General features: G+C 38.3%; 1 protein-coding gene across 3 annotated transcripts in view; it reads right to left on the bottom strand.

Annotated features, from left to right (window-relative positions):
- Positions 1-18,450, bottom strand: part of cacna1ia (calcium voltage-gated channel subunit alpha1 Ia) — a 175,612-nt gene that overhangs the window by 34,734 nt on the left and 122,428 nt on the right. For all 3 annotated transcript variants that reach the window (XM_058050223.1, XM_058050225.1, XM_058050224.1), the window contains exons 8-16: positions 18,325-18,417; positions 14,631-14,955; positions 13,161-13,558; positions 7,296-7,447; positions 7,042-7,227; positions 5,259-5,376; positions 4,937-5,092; positions 3,257-3,347; positions 1,648-1,802 (exon numbers count right to left, since the gene is read on the bottom strand). In XM_058050223.1, the coding sequence (XP_057906206.1) occupies positions 1,648-1,802; positions 3,257-3,347; positions 4,937-5,092; positions 5,259-5,376; positions 7,042-7,227; positions 7,296-7,447; positions 13,161-13,558; positions 14,631-14,955; positions 18,325-18,417 (1,674 nt within the window). The remainder of the gene's footprint in view (positions 1-1,647; positions 1,803-3,256; positions 3,348-4,936; positions 5,093-5,258; positions 5,377-7,041; positions 7,228-7,295; positions 7,448-13,160; positions 13,559-14,630; positions 14,956-18,324; positions 18,418-18,450) is intronic.

Genomic DNA, 18,450 nt, shown 5'->3' with positions numbered 1-18,450 from the left:
TCCTTCTTTCTCAAAACGTTCCATGTCTCGCTGTCCTTTTTATCTGTATCCTCACTCATTTCAATCTTTTCCCCCCATAACTTTCACTTGTCTCGCTGTCCACGTTATACATACTATACATACTCATTTTTACCTTCTCATAACTTTCCTTGTCTCGCTGTCCTCTTTATCTGTATCCATCACTCATTTGAATCGTCTTTCCCCATAACTTTCACTTGTCTCGCTGTCCACTTTATACATACCCATCATTAATTTTACCTTCTTTCTCATAAATGTCTTTGTCTCGCTGTCCTCTTTATTTGTATCCATCACTCAAGTCAGTCTTCTTTCCCAAACTCACTTGTCTCGCTGTCCATTTTATACATACCGGTCACTAATTTTTTCCTTCTTTCTCAAAACGTTCCATGTCGCGCTGTCCTCTTTATCTGTATCCTCACTCATTCAATCTTCTTCCCCCATAACTTTCACTTGTCTCGCAGTCCACGTGATACATACCTCATTTTTACCTTCTCATAACTTTCCTTGTCTCGCTGTCCGCTTTATTTGTATCCATCACTCATTTCAATCTTCTTTCCCCATAACTTTCACTTGCTGTCCACTTTATACATACCTGTCACTCATTTTAACCTTCTTTCTCATAATGTTCCTTGTCTCGCTGTCCTCTTTAACTGTATCCATCACTCATTTCAATCTTCCCCATAACTTTCACTTGTCTCGCTGTCCACTTTATACATACCCATCATTAATTTTACCTTCTTTCTCATAAATGTCTTTGTCTCGCTGTCCTCTTTATTTGTATCCATCACTCATTTCAGTCTTCTTTCCCAAACTCACTTGTCTCGCTGTCCACTTTGTACATACCTGTCACTCATTTTGACCTTCTTTCTCATAACTTTCCTTGTCTCGCTGTCCACTTTATTTGTATACATCACTAATTTCAATCTTCTTTTTCCATAACTTTCCTTGTCTCGCTGTCCACTTTATACATACCTGTCACTCATTTTTACATTCTCTCATGACTTTCCTTGTCTCGCTGTCCACTTTATTTGTATACATCACTCATTAAAATCTTCTTTTTCCATAACTTTCCTCGTCTCGCTGTCCGCTTTAGACATGCCTGTCACTCATTTTTACCTTCTTTTTCAAAACGTTCCTTGTCTCGCTGTCCGCTTTATACATACCTGTCACTCATTGTCTGTCTGTTTCTGTTGTATTTCAGATGTGATTGTTGGAGTCGCATCATTAACTCGCATGTAATTCCTGAACTGACCAAGAAGTCCAGGTCCGTATTGGACCACACCTCTAGGTAAGGACTCTAGACTTGTGTTGCCTGGTCTGGATGTTTGATGGGTTTAAGGCTCTCAGGTTCATCCCCAGCCATACCTTTGGCTAGAAACTGATCCCAGTACCATAGAACTGTCCAAAATATACTGGAATTGGATTAAGATTCAGGAGCGACTGGAAGGTCCAACCTCATTCCTGATTCATAGAGTAATTGAAATGTGTGCCTTCATGCTTTTATCCATATTGTGGCATTTTAATCAAGTAAATGCCCTATTGTAAATAAATAGCTAGCTTTGCAAATGAAAAAAGCCGCGATAAAACCCTTGAGACCAATCACCATCCGGCGGTCCTTTGCTCACTTACCGCCGCCCTGTGCTCCAGGTTGGCCCTGCCAAGTGAAATGACACTGTTCTTCCTCGACCCCAGAGCAAAGCTCAGCCTCTCACCAGGAAACAAGCCGGCAGGAAGTGGGCCCAGGTCCAAGTGTCCATTAGGGGTCAGCGTACAGATCTTTGGGTCTGTGAAAAGGCCAAGTTAAAGAGTGCGAGGATTCATGTAATGCATGAACGACTCAAACGGCAAAGACTGTGCGAGAACATTGATTAGGCATTTTTCTTCTCCCGTCGCACCTCTCGGGGAGGTGAGCTGAATTTAAACTCCATTACGTTGTCGAACACGTTTCCAAAAGCGACATAATGGCCAGTTAAGAGCGACACGGGAAGGTTTAATCCAAGTTGAATCACCTCGAAAGGAGCCAGAGAGCATCCTGTAATGGTGATAACCCTGCCAGCAGGTTGTCTCATCCTTAAATAGTAAGAAAGCACATCAGAGGCCCCTTCAACGTTTTGCTAACGTGCTAATTTATCGATAGTGATGCTTTGGATTTGGCCAAAAGGGAGAAAAGAGAAGATAGATGAGGATAGAAATGTCAATTGTGCTCCGCAGACGGGAATAAAGGGCTAAATGGCGATGAAAAGCGAAACACCAGCTGGGTGTGAAGTGAGTTTTTCTTTTTATTTAAAAATGGTAATGGTTTTATTTCATTTGAACATGCATCAGATTACAATTGAATGCATCCCATAATCAGTTCACAGTTCCACATGTCCAAAAGGAGTAGGAAGAAGCAAAGCTTATTAAATCCTACCCCTCCATCTGGTACTTTTACAATCAGTAACTGTTACATTTGTTCACTTCCTGCTTTCCTAATATAGTTGAAGTTTTTTTTAAGTTTTGTTTGGGTTTTGGTTTTGGGTTTAGTATTGGGTTTAGTTTTGGATTTGGGTTTGGTTTTGGGTTTGGTTTTGGGTTTGGTATTTGGTTTTGGGTTTAGTTTTGGGTTTAGTTTTGGGTTTAGTTTTGGGTTTAGTTTTGGGTTTAGTTTTGGGTTTAGTTTAATTTAATTTAATTTAATTTAATTTAATTTAATTTAATTTAGTCACGTACTGAAGTACGAGGTGATATGACCATACAATGACCATAGTTTGATTCCACATACTGAAATGCTATGGCTTTTTAACGTGGTCCGAGCATGTAAGTGTTTCAAATGTAGTTCTTCCCTGAGATCATATTTCTCCTCTCTTGTAGAGAAGTATTGGATGACATTTTTAGCTAATTGGTTATTTTTAGCCTTTGAAGATGAACTATATCAGCAAGTTGAAGTATTTGTGATTTTAGAAATAAGGAGTTATTATGTTCTCTGTAGGCGGCATTATGAATTATCCTTACTGGCCTTTTTTGCAGTACATTTAGCGAGTGAAGATTGCTTTTATAGTTATTCGCGCATATTTCCACACAATAAGTAAGATATGGTAGAACCAGAGAGCAATAAAGAGTGTGGAGTGATTTCTGATTGAGAGAAAAAGAAACACAACATTTGGAGAAATATGCCCGCCATTGGACCAGCAAGAATATTCTAATAAACTAATAATCACGACGACGGTTTGATGGAATTATAATATAAACCTTTTAATACCTGAGAGATGCAGTGAGTCCTTCTGCTTATCGTTGTCCTCAAAATTGCAGGAAGACCTTTCATCATCCGAGTAAGAGCGGTTTGCATCTCCCTGGAGTGATGAGAGAGATAAGAAGGGAAAAAGATAAAAAAAAAACATGGAGAAAAATGATCAGTCCATAGCTATTGCTATAATTGCCCTCTGCTTATTTAATCCGCTGCAGGTCAGTTTTGCAAACTGCATGCTCTCCGATGCAGGCAGGCTCATCTCTGAAGATTTGTTTGCTTTCATAGCGAAAATCAATATTTTGGGTTTGCTTGAGTGGAATAAGATGCTCGACTCAGACTTTCAAAATGCTTTAAATATTCTATTAAAAAAGTATCTTCAGGACTGACTGTTAGATTTGTGCACGTATCTCATTTGAATGTAATGCTATGCTTACACATTTGCCACAAAATTCTAATAATATAGAATCGGCACATTCAATAATAATAATAATAATAATAATAATAATAATAATAATAATAATAATAATAATAATAATAATAATAATAATAATAATAATAATAATAATAATAATAATAATAATAATAATAATAATAATAAATACAATAATAATTCTAATCAATACTTTAAACAGTAAAATAAGAAATATAAAGAATAAAATACGGTGTTGTAAAAATTAATTTACAAAAATTCAGTGCGAATAAATCAGATTTTTCTAAATTCACAGGAAATTAGTCCTGAAAAATGTGTTAATTACATGCATAAATAATTTTAAATTCAATTTTAAATGATTGTATTTGAATTTTTTGGAAAATTGTTTGTCATTATTGATTATTTTTCATGATTAAATAAATTAAATAAATTAATTATAAATACAATAGTTAATTTAATTAAACAACATATTATACAAATATAATCTAATAATTATTATATTTAATTTATACTCAATTATAATTTTTTTAATTGGACTTAGAATTAATACTTTAAACAGTATGATATGAAATATAATGAAAAAATATGTGTTTTAAAAATTAATTCACACAAATTCAGTGCGAATAAATCAGATTTTTCTAAATTCACCAAAAATTGACTGAAAAATGTGTCAATTACATACATAAATAATTTTAATTTCAATTTTAAATAATTGTATTTGTCATGTTTTAAATTTCAAATACAGTATATACAATATATATTTTTACAGAAATTTTTAAAAAGCTGACATATTTTGGACAGGACCTTGAGTGTTTGTTTTTAATCTGACACGTCATAAAAAAATCGTACATGGAAATCAATGTCAAACATTGACCCATATTGGGGCCTAATAAGCAAAAACTCCTCTTATTGTCTTGTTAGGTAAACACACTGGCCTTTAAAATGTTAAAATCCCCCCCAAAATATAATTATGGGCCTGGCAGCGAAGCACAACATATCCTATTATTCCCCATACTTATTACAGTTTTTTCTTCTTATATCACTGGAAAGGTCTCAGAGGTGGGTAGTGTGCTATTTATAGTGTTACACTATATGGTGTGTAACCGTGGCGACTTGAGTTAAGTTTGCATAACATGCAAAAAAAACCAACATAGTACGCTGAAGAGTCCTAACTACAGTATATATCATGCATATCATGCATGTGCAAAAGGCAGCCATATTTTACCTCGTATTGTAGGACTGGATGTGTGTGCGTGTCTTACCTCAGCTTGGAAGCCCTCAACCAAGATGGCGACCAACAAATTGAAAAGCACATAGTTCCCAAAGGTCATGAGGGCGACAAAGTAGAGGGCGGCGCAGGGCGAAGTGGAAGCCATGCCGTTGTACAGCACCATGTTCCAGTCCTCCTGAGTCAGAATCTACCAGATTTACCGACACACACAAAGTGAATGATACATTTTACAACAGTAATTTTTATCTTTACATTTTTTTATTTTTAATTAATAATAAAAAAAATATTTTTTATATTTTTAATATTTATTTTTATATTTTAGAATTTTATTTCATGCAACTTTGCGTGGCTACCTGAAAGACAGTGACGATGGCCCAGAGGAGGGAATCAAAGTTCTTCCTGTCGGGAACGGTGTCCCCTGCTTCGGTCTTCAGACTGAATTTGCAGCCAAATATATGCATTCCCAGGATACTGAAAAAGTTTCAGAATTTATTAGAGATCCACAATATATTTTTTTTGTACTTCTCAAGAGTGATATGGTACTGACAACATGGAGGTAAAAAGAACTGGAACACATTTGGATTTCACATTTGTCCTAATCAAATATCATGACATCACTACAACCAGGAGAACCAGAGTATAGAGCAGGACGAGCAACACGGTGTGGCCCAGAAAGGTGCACTGTATTCGGGCACACGCTCTGAGCAGTCAGTGTACTGCCATGGATGTCTTTGGCAAACCTTTTACTTTTCAAACGCAGTTTCAGGTGGCTGATTACGGTTTTTGTGTGCTTGATGGGTCTTTTATTGCTAAAAAACGATGCGCAAATATTGTCAAATCTCAATTTCCGATAAATGTAATAACTATTACATTTGCAGGAAATTATTACATATGTAATATGTACATATATATATATGTATATGTATATTACTTTTAATGAAGGAGAAAGTGTAGATGTCATTATGAAGATTTTAACAAGATAATTCTTTTTCTTTTTTTGTGGAAAAAATATTCAAAGAGTATCATTTGAATACATTAAAGGAAATAATAATTTATTTTAAATTAAAAAAAAGATTAAAAAAGATAAAAAATTTAAAAAGATAACACAATTGTGATAATTGCCAAAAATATTATTACTATTATTATTATATTTTATCATTTCTTTTGATTATTTCTTCCCTATATACACACACACAAAATCACACATACAATAATATACTGTAACTAAAACACACAAACAAAATGTAATTATTTCCTTTTAGTTTTGGATAATGTAAGTTTTTGAGTGGAAAATATTCCATTCCTAACATTGTTTTTTTTTTTAACATTTCTTGTTGAATGATATTTTTATTTTTTAATTTTTATTTTGTTTACATCACATAAAAAGCTATTATGGAATATTTTCCATGCTCTGTTTTGGATAATGCAAGTTTTTGAGTGGAAAATATTCCATTCCTAACATTGTTTTTTTTTTTTAAACATTTCTTGTTGAATGATATTTTTTTATTTTTTTATTTTTATTTTGTTTACATCACATAAAAAGCTATTATGGAATATTTCCCATGCCAAAGTTGTTGAGTGGAAAATATTCCATTCCTAACATTGTTTTTTTTTTTTTAATGTAATATTTATTACATTTGCAGGAAATTCAGTATTACGTTTGCAGTGGGCAAATTTTATTACGTTTGTGGGAAATTTATTACATTTGCGGGATTATTACATTTAAAGCTGCAGATTTGTATTACGTTTGTGGGCAGTTATTACGTTTGCGGGTGTAACAATCCCTAATTGTTACATTTGTTAAAAGTCCAACTACTTTGGCTTGATGAATGGTTGGAATTTTACTGGGTCTTGATTTAAAAAAAAAAAAAAGAGTTTTATATTCGGGTCAATATGGAAAATATGAAAAGGAGTGTGAGAAAAAATGACGTGAAAGTTGAATTATTAATCTACGTCTTACTGTTTTACACAAATTGCCTCCAGGCTTTGGGAAGTGTGTCTTATTTGGACTGGGTTACTCGAACTACACACCATTCTTATCTCCAATTCCCTCAGATGATTTTTATGATTTGATAACTTTTTGAAGTATCATATCATCATGAAGACAAAAGCACACATAACAGTAGAAGATGATACCTGAAGATGAAGATGAATAGCATGAGCAGCATGCAGAAGGTCGCCACGTTGTCCATGGTCTTCATCAGGACCACCAGTTGACGCCTCAGGGCGGGCATGAACCTCACAAGCTTAATGACCCGCAGCAGCCTGAAGGTCCTCAACACCGACAGGCCGCCATCCGCCTGACCGATGATCTCACACACGCTGAGTTGAAGACATGAGAAGGTAGTTGTGATGTTCTCATTTTCATGATTTCATAAGATTGTTCTTACCTGATGATGACAATGATGCCGTCAAAGATGTTATAGGGGTTCCTCAGGTACTCAAAGAAGCCAAAAGCAGTCAGCTTGAGGATCATTTCCAAGGTGAACATGCTGGTGAAGACGATGTTGCAGATCTCCAGGACATTGGTCAGCTCCTCAGGCTAGGTAGTTGAAGACAAGGTGGTGAGAGCTCCTTCAAAACCATTTGATACTAGAATGGCCAGACGCCAGGTAAACAATTACAACTTTATTCATTATTACTTTTTCCCCAAGCAAATTTTCCAGTAACTAAAATGATAAAATTACTTAAATTTTTTCAATTTTTTGCTGTTGCAGGCTTTTAATGTGATGTAAAAATAAATAAATAAATAATTTAGCAAGAAATCTTAAAAAAAACCTGATAGGAATGGAATATTTTCCATCCTCTGTTTTGAATAATACAAGTTTTTGAGTGGAAAATATTCCATTCCTCACAGTTTTTTATTATTTATTATATTTTTATTTATTTAAATAAATTTAAAAAAATACTAAAAAATGTTAGGAATGGAATGTTTTCCATACAGAGGGTGGAAAATATTCCATTCCTAACCATTTTTTTAAGATTTAAAAAATAAAAACTATGTTAGGAATGGAATATTTTCCACCCTCTGTATGGAAAACATTCCATTCCTAACATTTTTAATTATTTTTTCAATTTATTTAAATATTTTGAATAACAAGTTTTTGAGTGGAAAATATTCCATTCCTAACAGTTTTTGAGTGGAAAATATTCCATTCCTAACAGTTTTTTTATTATTTATTATTTATATTTATTTAAATAAATACAAAATGTTAGGAATGGAATGTTTTTCATACAGAGGGTGGAAAATATTCCATTCCTAACATTTTTTTTAAGATTTAAAAAATAAAAACTATGTTAGGAATGGAATATTTTCCATTCACAGGATGGAACATATTCCATTCCTGGAATGGGAATAGAATATTTTCCATACAGAGGGTGGAAAATATTCCATTCCTAACATAGTTTTTATTTTTTAAATCTTGTTAGGTTAAATGTTAAATGGAATGTCCAATGGAATGGAATGGAATATTTTTAAGATTTCTGGTTAAATGATATTTTTATTTTTCATTTTTTATTTTATTTACATCACATCAAAAGCCAACAACAGCAAAAATGGAAAAAATTAAAGTAATTTTATCATTTTAGTTACTGGAAAATTTGCTTGGTGAAAAAGTAATAATGAATAAAGTTATAATTGTTTAGCTGGCCTATGAGCATTCTAGTGTTACAATAAAATCTCAAGGTACTTTTCATATGAAGCCTGTTAAGACCCATGAGTGACAGCCAGCAGATTGCCATACCTTATATGCAAGCCAATACGTGCTTTGTTTGTCTTGTAGGACCCTAATGGGATTACCATTTGAGCTTTATGTATTTAGCCGCAGAGTGATTGCCCAATCCCAGCATTTGGCAACGGAAGTGTTTAGAAATACCTTAAGTCCAAATTAGTCCTCCTAACTCCCACAAATCACTTCAGTTTCAGAGGATGAACTCGCACGGCTGCTGATGAAGAGCCGTGAGTAGAAATGTTGTAACCTCAGATGACATCCGTGTGTGTTTGAAGGGGGGGGAGGCGGGGCTGCCACCACCGTGCCGCTTCCTGACAGAGGTGTAAACATTTAGCCCAGCGACACACGCTGGCTTTTAACATCGGAAAAAGGCAGACAAGGCAGGTGTCGGAGGGCATTCCAGGCGGAAAGCTGCCAAGGATGCCAGCATCTGCAAACACAACGCACGCATTCCGCGCCTTTGTTTATCGGTAAACAGGAAACACCTCAACCTACAACATTCCCTGCCGCCACCTTGACTAATTATTTTTTTTCCCAAGAATCCCTTCACAAGCTCTTATTTCCTGCATTTTATCCCAAGTGTCTCGGCTCTCTCTCTCTTTCTCTCTCTTTCCCGTCCACCCACGCACTCTTTGACAGTGTACAGAATAGTTGCTTTCTCCTGTCTCGGAAGACTCTAAAAATAAACGGGTGCCGGGGGTGGGGTGGGGGGAAGGCGGCGAGGCGGATGCCGGTTACACAGCAGTTTTCGTCTCGTTCCCAGCGAGTTTGTGCCAAAGCGTTTCAAAGCAGCCACATATGGAAGCACATGCATTTGCATCCGCACATGCACTCCAACCGATGCTTTTGTCTCTGCCGCCTTTGAGATGAGCTCTTTTTTTTTTTCCCCAACACGAGCAGCGATACCTTTGTGTTTCTGCTCGGCAGCGCGCCAAAGTCCAACCTCATCAAGGTTCCTAAACAGGAGCTCCAGAACAGATGTGCCTCGGAAAGTGAGAAATGTACCCGCTCAAGGCTAACAGGAGTCAAGGACTTAAAGGGCCCATGACATGATTCATCGACTTAAATATGTTATATTCATTTTCTGCTGGAGCCTATCCCAGCTGGCGGGGTACACCTTGGACTGGTGGCCAGCCAATCACAGGGCACATATAGACAAACAACCATTCACACTCACATTCATACCTATGGACAATTTGGAGTCGCCAATTAACCTAGCATGCATGTTGTTGGAATAATTTTACTTTATTTTAGTTTTATTGTGTGCGAAATTCATTGTTGTACGTCTCCCCCCCAAGTGCACATTCATTCATTCATTTTGTACCGCTTATCCTCACGAGGGTCATGGGTATGCTGGAGCCTATCCCAGCTGTCTTTGGGGCGAGAGTGGACTGGTGGCCAGCCAATCACAAGGCACATATAGACAAACAACCATTCACACTCACATTCATACCTATGGACAATTTGGAGTCGCTAATTAACCTAGCATGTTTTTGGAATGTGGGAGGAAACTGGAGTACCCGGAGAAAACTCCTAGTGGTTAGCCTACATGCTAACCGCTAACGCTGCATTTTTGACTACACTGATCCCTCATTTATGGCAGTTAATTGGTTCCAGAAGTAGGATTCATTTATTATATATTAAATATTTTCATACTTAGAGCGTAGAAACTCGTTTACAACCTTAAAAATAAGGTTTTAACATTATTAAAGAGCTCTAAACATGACATAACACCCCTATAGTCATCTTTAAATTCCTATCACCCATTATAGTAGACATTAATTCATTCATTTTCCACTGCTTATCCTCACGAGGGTCGCGGGGGGTGCTGGAGCCTATCCCAGCTGTCTTCGGGCGAGAGGCGGGGTACACCCTTGACTGACTGGTGGATTAACCTAGCATGTTTTTGGAATGTGGGAGGAAACCGGAGTACCCGGAGAAAACCCATGCATGCACAGGGAGAACATGCAAATTCCACACACAGATGGCCCAGAGTGGAATTGAACTTGGGTCTCCTAGCTTTGAGGTCTTCGTGCTAACCACTCGGGTATTAATTATGTTCTAAATTGTTTAAAGTGAACGGTAAATACAAATACAAAAAACGTTAAAGGGGACCTATTGTTCTCATTTTCGGCCCCTTTGTATTGAGTTGAGCTTTCTAGATCTTCCAGACTCTGCACCTCTTTCTGCGGTGTTTCCATGGATTTCCTGCTTCCTGCCCAAACGGTCTGTTTAATTTACTCCACCCCTGGCCCTTTTCCGGGTATGCTCACTCCACTGTGATTAGTCACACTCCCAAGCGCTCCTGAGGACTTCAGGACAGCTGCCGAGCTCCTACTTCTAACTCTTCAACACAACCAAATAACACTGGAAAGACGTCAGTTTCGCGTATTTTCACGAAACAGTCCCGTGTGCCGGTTGACAGATGAACATATTTTGCGGAATTTTGTGGAATCCACAACACCAACCACTTCTGCTGATGCTTGCCTCTTTTGGGAAGCTAAACGATGAATGATCTATCCTTGATCTATGCTTGCTATTGCTAACAGGGTAAACAGCTAAACAGAGTGAGGGCGGGCCATTGTAAAGCATAACAGATCCCCTTTAATATAGGTTTTGCATTTCAAGGTGAAAACAAGGTTAAAAACCGACCCCATCTAAAACGGAGCGTCGACATCTTAGACTGGGATAATAGCATGTCAGTCAAAACCACCATTATTATTGTCAAGGTGGCATATTTAATGCATCTCTTGTATGTGTTTACTGTATGTATACATCCGTAAACATCATAAAACAGCATCACAGCGTGTGAGACACGGGTTGACACATTTGACTTTGAAGTTCTCGCCGGTTTCCATTTTCATTGATATTCAAGCGCCATTCACTTGAGCTTAGGAAATAAAAGATGATTCATAATGGAAGCGAAGTAGTACGGCCTACGATAAGAAACACGGCTCGGGGATTGACAGATAATGAGGAAGAGGAGGAAAGTAAGGAAGGAAATGATGATGTATTAGCTATTAAGCTGTGGCGTGCCATCACCAGACAGCTCTGTCAATAGTAATAAATCTCGTTTTTGTACGCGGGAGTCGGGAACATGTCAATGTCATAGCAAACCTTTGGATGCTATGAGGAAGTATATCAATAGTATTGTATGTTATTGGTATAATTTATACAAATATTTAAGTTTTTGTGCCCTAAATGGATAAGAACTAGTTGAAGGCACCAAGCAACAACAGAAGAATGATACATATCCAGATGTGTTATCAAAACAGATGTCAGATAAATGGATGAGCTTCTATCTTCTCCAGCATCATCTCTTTATCTTAACAACATTGTAGCCGTATCCGACTTCCATGGATTTTAGCCCATTTCCTTCCGCCACTCAACTCATTCCCACTTTTTCTCCTCTCCTGTTGACCTGCCCCCCAACCCCCCTTGCACCTACCCCTCCGCTCTGATCGACAGGAGGATATTGATTTAGAAGAGATGGGTCTGCTTGATAATGAGGCTGCAAGGGGGGGAAAAAAAAGGAAGGAAGGGAGTTTGGAAGCGAGAGGGGATGAAGATAGATTGGGAGAAAAAGCGGATTAAAGCGTGGTGGTGGTGGTGGGGTGGGGGGTGTTTTTTTTCATTCTGACATGGTCCACAGACTTTGGGCAGAGCTCACTGGTGGTTTTGTCTGCTGGCTGGAAGTCATGTGTGGTATCAGTGTATCGTACACAACACACATTTGCACAAAGGAAGTACCAAAAATGTAAATAATTTGTCCTATTTTCATGTCCTTTCCTTTGTAAAAAAGTGTATTGGTTTTCATTGGTCGTTACATTTACATACATTACATTTTTTTACAAAATCTGACCATCATGAGCATTATGGAACATTCCATATTGTCTCTATTCACAGAGTAATCAAGAAAACAAGAAATCTTAAAAAAATAATTTTAAACTATTTTAAGGCTATTTTTTCTACCGCTTTTTCTACCAACTATTTGTTGGCTTTTTATGTGATGTAAAAAAAATAATAATTATAATTTAACCAGAAATCTTTAAAATATTCCATTCCGAAAATTTTTTTAAGATTAAAAAAAAACTATGTTAGGAATGGAATATTTTCCATTCCTAACCTAGTTTTCATTTTTTTAAGATAAAAAAACTATGTTAGGAATGGAATATTTTCCATCCTGTGTATGGAAAATTTTCCATTCCTAACCTAGTTATTATTTTTTAAATCTTAAAAAAATGTTGAAGAAATCTTCAATCAAGAAATCTTTAAAAAAATGTTGGGAATTAAATATTTTCCATACAGAGGGTGGAAAATATTCCATTCCTAACCTAGTTTTTATTTTTAAAATAAAAAAAATGTTAGGAATGGAATATTTTCCACCCTCTGCATGGAAAATATGGTGGGGGGTGCTAACAAACAGCAAGTTACCCCGACGATGGCACAGAACCGGGGAAGATTTCCACCACCACAACCATCATGCATCAATACGTGCGTATGTTAACTGTGAAGACGTCTTACCTGATTGTGATGTTCAATGCCCATACTGATGGTATTGATGAGAATGGCAATCATAATGCCCCGGCTGAAGTACTTGCTCTCCACGATGCCCCACAGTTTCCTCCTCATCCCATTCCACAAATCCCTACAGCGTCCAAAGCAGCTCCTCTTTTTCTTCTTCGTCCTCTCGTTGCCGTCCGCTCGCTCATCTAAGTGGTTCTCCTCCTTGTCCGTCTCCTTTACAGCGTCCCCGTCGTCCTCGTCCCCACTGGCGGCGTCACCCGGAGTCCTCGCGCCCTCTTCCAGGGCCAACGCGCACAAAGGGCATTCCCATGGGATCTGAGGCACAGTCAGGCTGATGGAGTTTGCCGTGGGTTGGGACTCGTGGTCCTGCTTGCTTTGGTGTGGACAGTGGGAAGCTGTGAAGGACAAACAGGAAGTTATTGTACTTATTATTATAATAATAACAAGCTTCAACAATTGAAAATTGTTGATTTGAACATAACAATTGAAGGTATTACTGTTGTCCAATGAAAAGCCTGTATTTCCACTCGTTCATGATTTTAACATACTGTGGAACTGTACTGGAAATTTACACCAGAGGTGTCCAAAGTGCAGTCTGGGAGCCATTTCTGACCCATTGGCCCGTGGCACATTCTAAAAATATAATTTAACAAGAAATCTTAAAAAAAAAAATACTATGTTGGGAATGGAATATTTTCCACTCAAAAACATGGTATTACCCAAAAAGGATGGAAAATATTCCATTCCCATCACATAAAATGCCAACAACAGCAAAAATTTAAATAAAATGGAAGTAATTTAATCATTTTAGTTGGTTGTGGAAAAAGTAAAAAGGAATAAAGTTATAATTAAAATAATTAAATTTATTTGGAAAAACAATAAGAAAAAAAGGAAAAAAACAGCTAAGAATAAAGTACAAGAATAAAGTACAATATTAACAGAAAAAAATAAATATTTGGATAATTTATAATAAAATATTTACTAGAAGAAAATTAAGGGGGAAAAGAGCTGTCATTTTACAAGAATAAAGTACAATATTAACAGAAAAAAATAAATATTTGGATAATTTATAATAATATAATATTTACTAGAAGGAAATTAAGGGAAAAAAGGAAAAAAGAGCAGTAATTTTACAAAAATAAAGTACAATATTAACACAAAAAATAAATATTTGAATAATTTATAATAATATGAGAATAAAGTCAAAATATTTTGTGAATAATATCAGAACTTTGTAAGGAGACAATTTAGAAAGATTATTTAAGGCAAAAGTTTAAATATTTGGAGAGAAAAAAAATTGCAGACATTGTAAAAATACACTGCAATTTTTCGAGAATTTATAATATGATGAGAAAAAAATATTAAATATTTTAGTAGCAAAGAGTTACATTTTTTGCAAAAGTCATAATATTATGAAAATTCCATACACGGTTGACTGCCTAGTTCTTCGCTATCTAAGCTACTCACATTTTGGTTGCCTGGAATGATGCCTCTCTCCGTTCTGATTGGCTCCGCCCCGCCTGTTGCCTCGGCCTCCACCAGCCGGCGGGGGCTTGCCCCTCAGCGTGTAGTACAGAGCCGCCGACCTCCTCCTGGCCTTACGGAGGACGTGACAGACCAGCTGGAAGATCTCCTCGTAGCAGTCGCCCGGCTCGGCCATGCTGGCCAGCGTGGAGGAGGACAGGCACTGCGCCCTTTGCTCCTGCATCAACTGATGCTCCCGCTGTTTGGTCTCCGAGAACTGAGTGGCGATGACCACCAGGCACAGGTTGATCATGAAGAAGGAACCGATCTGCACGGGGACAGGAGAAGCGGTTCGGTTGTGACATTTGGGAGGAATTGTCTGAAGAAGTGAAGACGGACATGTTTTTCCACACTTGCTGTCTTGATTCTTACAAAGTGTGTCAATCCGCCTGTGGAAATGTTAGCACACATGCTAAAGGTCTTGGAGGGCCGGCTTCCCACCAAAGCGAGGCTGATTGGATTAGACAGACAGAGGCAACACATGCCCAAAGCACGGCTCACTGGGGGCTCGCTTTTTTTACACTTCACCACGTGATTCACGTCACTTTTCTTATTCTTCACTGAAATATTTGTCCCATAATATATATTAATCATCATGTACTGTATCAAAAATAATACAATAATGCTGCACGGCGGACAAGTGGTTAGCGCGCAGACCTCACAGCGAGGAGACCAGGGTTCAATCCCACCCTCGGACAAAAAATATTAAAATATAATTTCAACTTTATGCTACGAAAATGACATTTTTATTCTCAAATATTCCCTTTATTCTTATAACATTTTAACCACATTTTAAAAAAAACACAAGTTTTCTTTCATACGCTACAACTTTATGCGACTAAAATGAAAATTGACCAATGTAGAAAATTTTTCCTCATAAAATTGTGACTTTTTCTACTTTTTCTCGTAATATTTTGACATTATTCTTATAAAATTACTGTTGATTTATCCAATTTTTTCTTTTTTTTAACATATTTTTTTTAATGAATGTGCCATGGGACTGCACGGTAGTCAAGTGGTTAGCGCGCAGACCTCACAGCAAGGACACCAGGGTTCAATCCCACCCTGAGCCATCTCTGTATGGAGTTTGCATGTTCTCCCCGTGCATGCGTGGGTTTTCTCCGGGTACTCCGGTTTCCTCCCACATTCCAAAAACATGCTAGGTTAATTAGCGACTCCAAATTGTCCATAGGTATGAATGTGAGTGTGAATGGTTGTTTGTCTATATGTGCCCTGTGATTGGCTGGCCACCAGTCCAGGGTGTACCCCGCCTCTCGCCTCAAGCTGACAGTTGGGATAGGCTCCAGCACCCCCGAGACCCTCATGAGGATAAGCGCTAGAAAATAAATGAATGAATGAACCTTCTAAATGTGTTTTTTTAACATTATTAGAGCTCTCTAGACATGAAATAGCACCCCTATAGTCACATACACTCCTATAATTCATTATTTATGACATTACACAACTCTTTTGCTGGAGACCCGAGTTCAATTCCACCAGTTTGCATGTTCTCCCCGTGCATGCGTGGGTTTTCTCCGGGTACTCCGGTTTCCTCCCACATTCCAAAAACATGCTAGGTTAATTAGCGACTCCAAATTGTCCATAGGTATGAATGTGAGTGTGAATGGTTGTTTGTCTATATGTGCCCTGTGATTGGCTGGCCACCAGAGTGTGACGCCCCGAAGACAGCTGGGATAGGCTCCAGCACCCCCACAACCCTGGTGAGGATAAGCGGTAGAAAATGAATGAATGAATGAATGTAACTTAAACCAGCTAGGAGACCCAAGTTCAATTCCACCCTCGGCCATCTCTGGGTTTTCTCCGGGTACTCTTGCCTGAAGACAGCTGGGATAGGCTCCAGCGGTAAAAAGCGGTAGAGAATGAATGAAAATGAATGAATGTGTGTGTGTGTGTGTGTGTGTATCATCCATCTGTGGCCTGTGGGTCAAACAGTTCTGCAGGTGTGTAGCGCTTTGATTCCCCTCCAGAAGTGTGTGTGTGTGTGTGATGTGCATCTGATCAGTGGACAGCTTTCCGCATAATTAGGGCGGGCAGCCCAATATCACTAGCATCAATGTATTATGCATGCACTAACACACACACACACACACAAATTAAGATGGCAGGCATCGTTTACAAGTGATGATGATGTTTTTGTGCTTTCAAGCAGCTGCTGTCACATGCATTTAAGTGTACACTTACACACACACACACACACTTACACACACACTTACACACACTTACTCATAATTGCTGGCCGTCAGCAGGTCTAAACGACTTAAAGGCATTTACTCTTCAAACAGATGCTATGGCAGACACTTCAGGACATTATAGTAGATTCGCTTTCAAACACACAGAAGTGATGATGCATACTTTGGAGGTCAATTTGCACGGAAGACCCCAAACGCAGCACTGATCGTTTTGCTCAAAAGGGGGAAAAAGTGTCTTGTAAGGTGAATTTGTTATAAAAAAAAATCAACGTAGGGCGGCACGGTGAACAAGTGGTTAGCGCGCAGACCTCACAGCTAGGAGACCGGGGTTCAATTCCACCCTCGACCATCTCTGTGTGGAGTTTGCAGGTTTTCTCTGGGTACTCCGGTTTCCTCCCACATTCCAAAAACATGCTAGGTTAATTGGCGACTCCAAATTGTCCATAGGTATGAATGTGAGTGTGAATGGTTGTTTGTCTATATGTGCCCTGTGATTGGCTGGCCACCAGTCCAGGGTGTACCCCGCCTCTCACCCGAAGACAGCTGGGATAGGCTCCAGCACCCCCCACAACCCTCATGAGGAGAAGCGCTAGAAAATGAATGAATGAATGAACCTTCTAAATGTGTTTTTTTTAACATTATTAGAGCTCTCTAGACATGAAGTAGCACCCCTATAGTCACTTATACACTCCTATAATTCATTATTTATGAAATTACACAACTCTTTTGCTGGTAGGCTCCAGCATACCTATGACCCTTGTGAGGATAAGCGGGAGAAAATGAATGAATGAATGTGCACTTCGGTGGGGGGGCGTACAACAATGAATCTTGGACACAATAAAACTAAAATAAAGTAAAATTATTCCAACAACATTCATGCTAGGTTAATTAGCGACTCCAAATTGTCCATAGGTATGAATGTGAGTGTGAATGGTTGTTTGTCTATATGTGCCCTGTGATTGGCTGGCCACCAGTCAGTCAAGGGTGTACCCCGCCTCTCGCCCCAAAGACAGCTGGGATAGGCTCCAGCAACCCTTGTGAGGATAAGCGATATAAAATGAATGGATGTAACTTAAACCAGGCTGCATGGGGGGCTGTGTGGCTGGCACGCAGGCCTCACAGCTAGGAGACCCGAGTTCAATTCCACACTCTGCCATCTCTGAGTTTTTTCCGGGTACTCCGGTTTCCTCCCACATTCCAAAAACATGCTAGGTTAATTGGCGACTCCAAATTGTCCATAGGTATGAATGTGAGTGTGAATGGTTGTTTGTCTATATGTGCCCTGTGATTGGCTGGCCACCAGTCCAGGGCGTACCCCGCCTCTCGCCTGAAGACAGCTGGGATAGGCTCCAGCACCCCCCGTGACCCTCGTGAGGAAAAAGCGGTAGAAAATGAATGAATGAATGAAAAATGAAGGTATTACTTACAATGATGAGTAAGATGAAGTAGATGAAGTTGTAGAAGGAGTGTGCGTCCATGACGTAGTACATAATCTCCACCCAGCCTTCCAGAGTGATCACCTAGGAGGAAACGTTAGATTGAGATTAAAGTTA

The sequence above is a fragment of the Doryrhamphus excisus genome, chromosome 15 (assembly GCF_030265055.1).
Source record: "Doryrhamphus excisus isolate RoL2022-K1 chromosome 15, RoL_Dexc_1.0, whole genome shotgun sequence".
In the NCBI taxonomy this organism is placed as follows: Eukaryota; Metazoa; Chordata; class Actinopteri; order Syngnathiformes; family Syngnathidae; genus Doryrhamphus; species Doryrhamphus excisus.
Note: the sequence above shows the minus strand (reverse complement) of the source record. Positions and strands in the feature narration are given on the sequence as shown.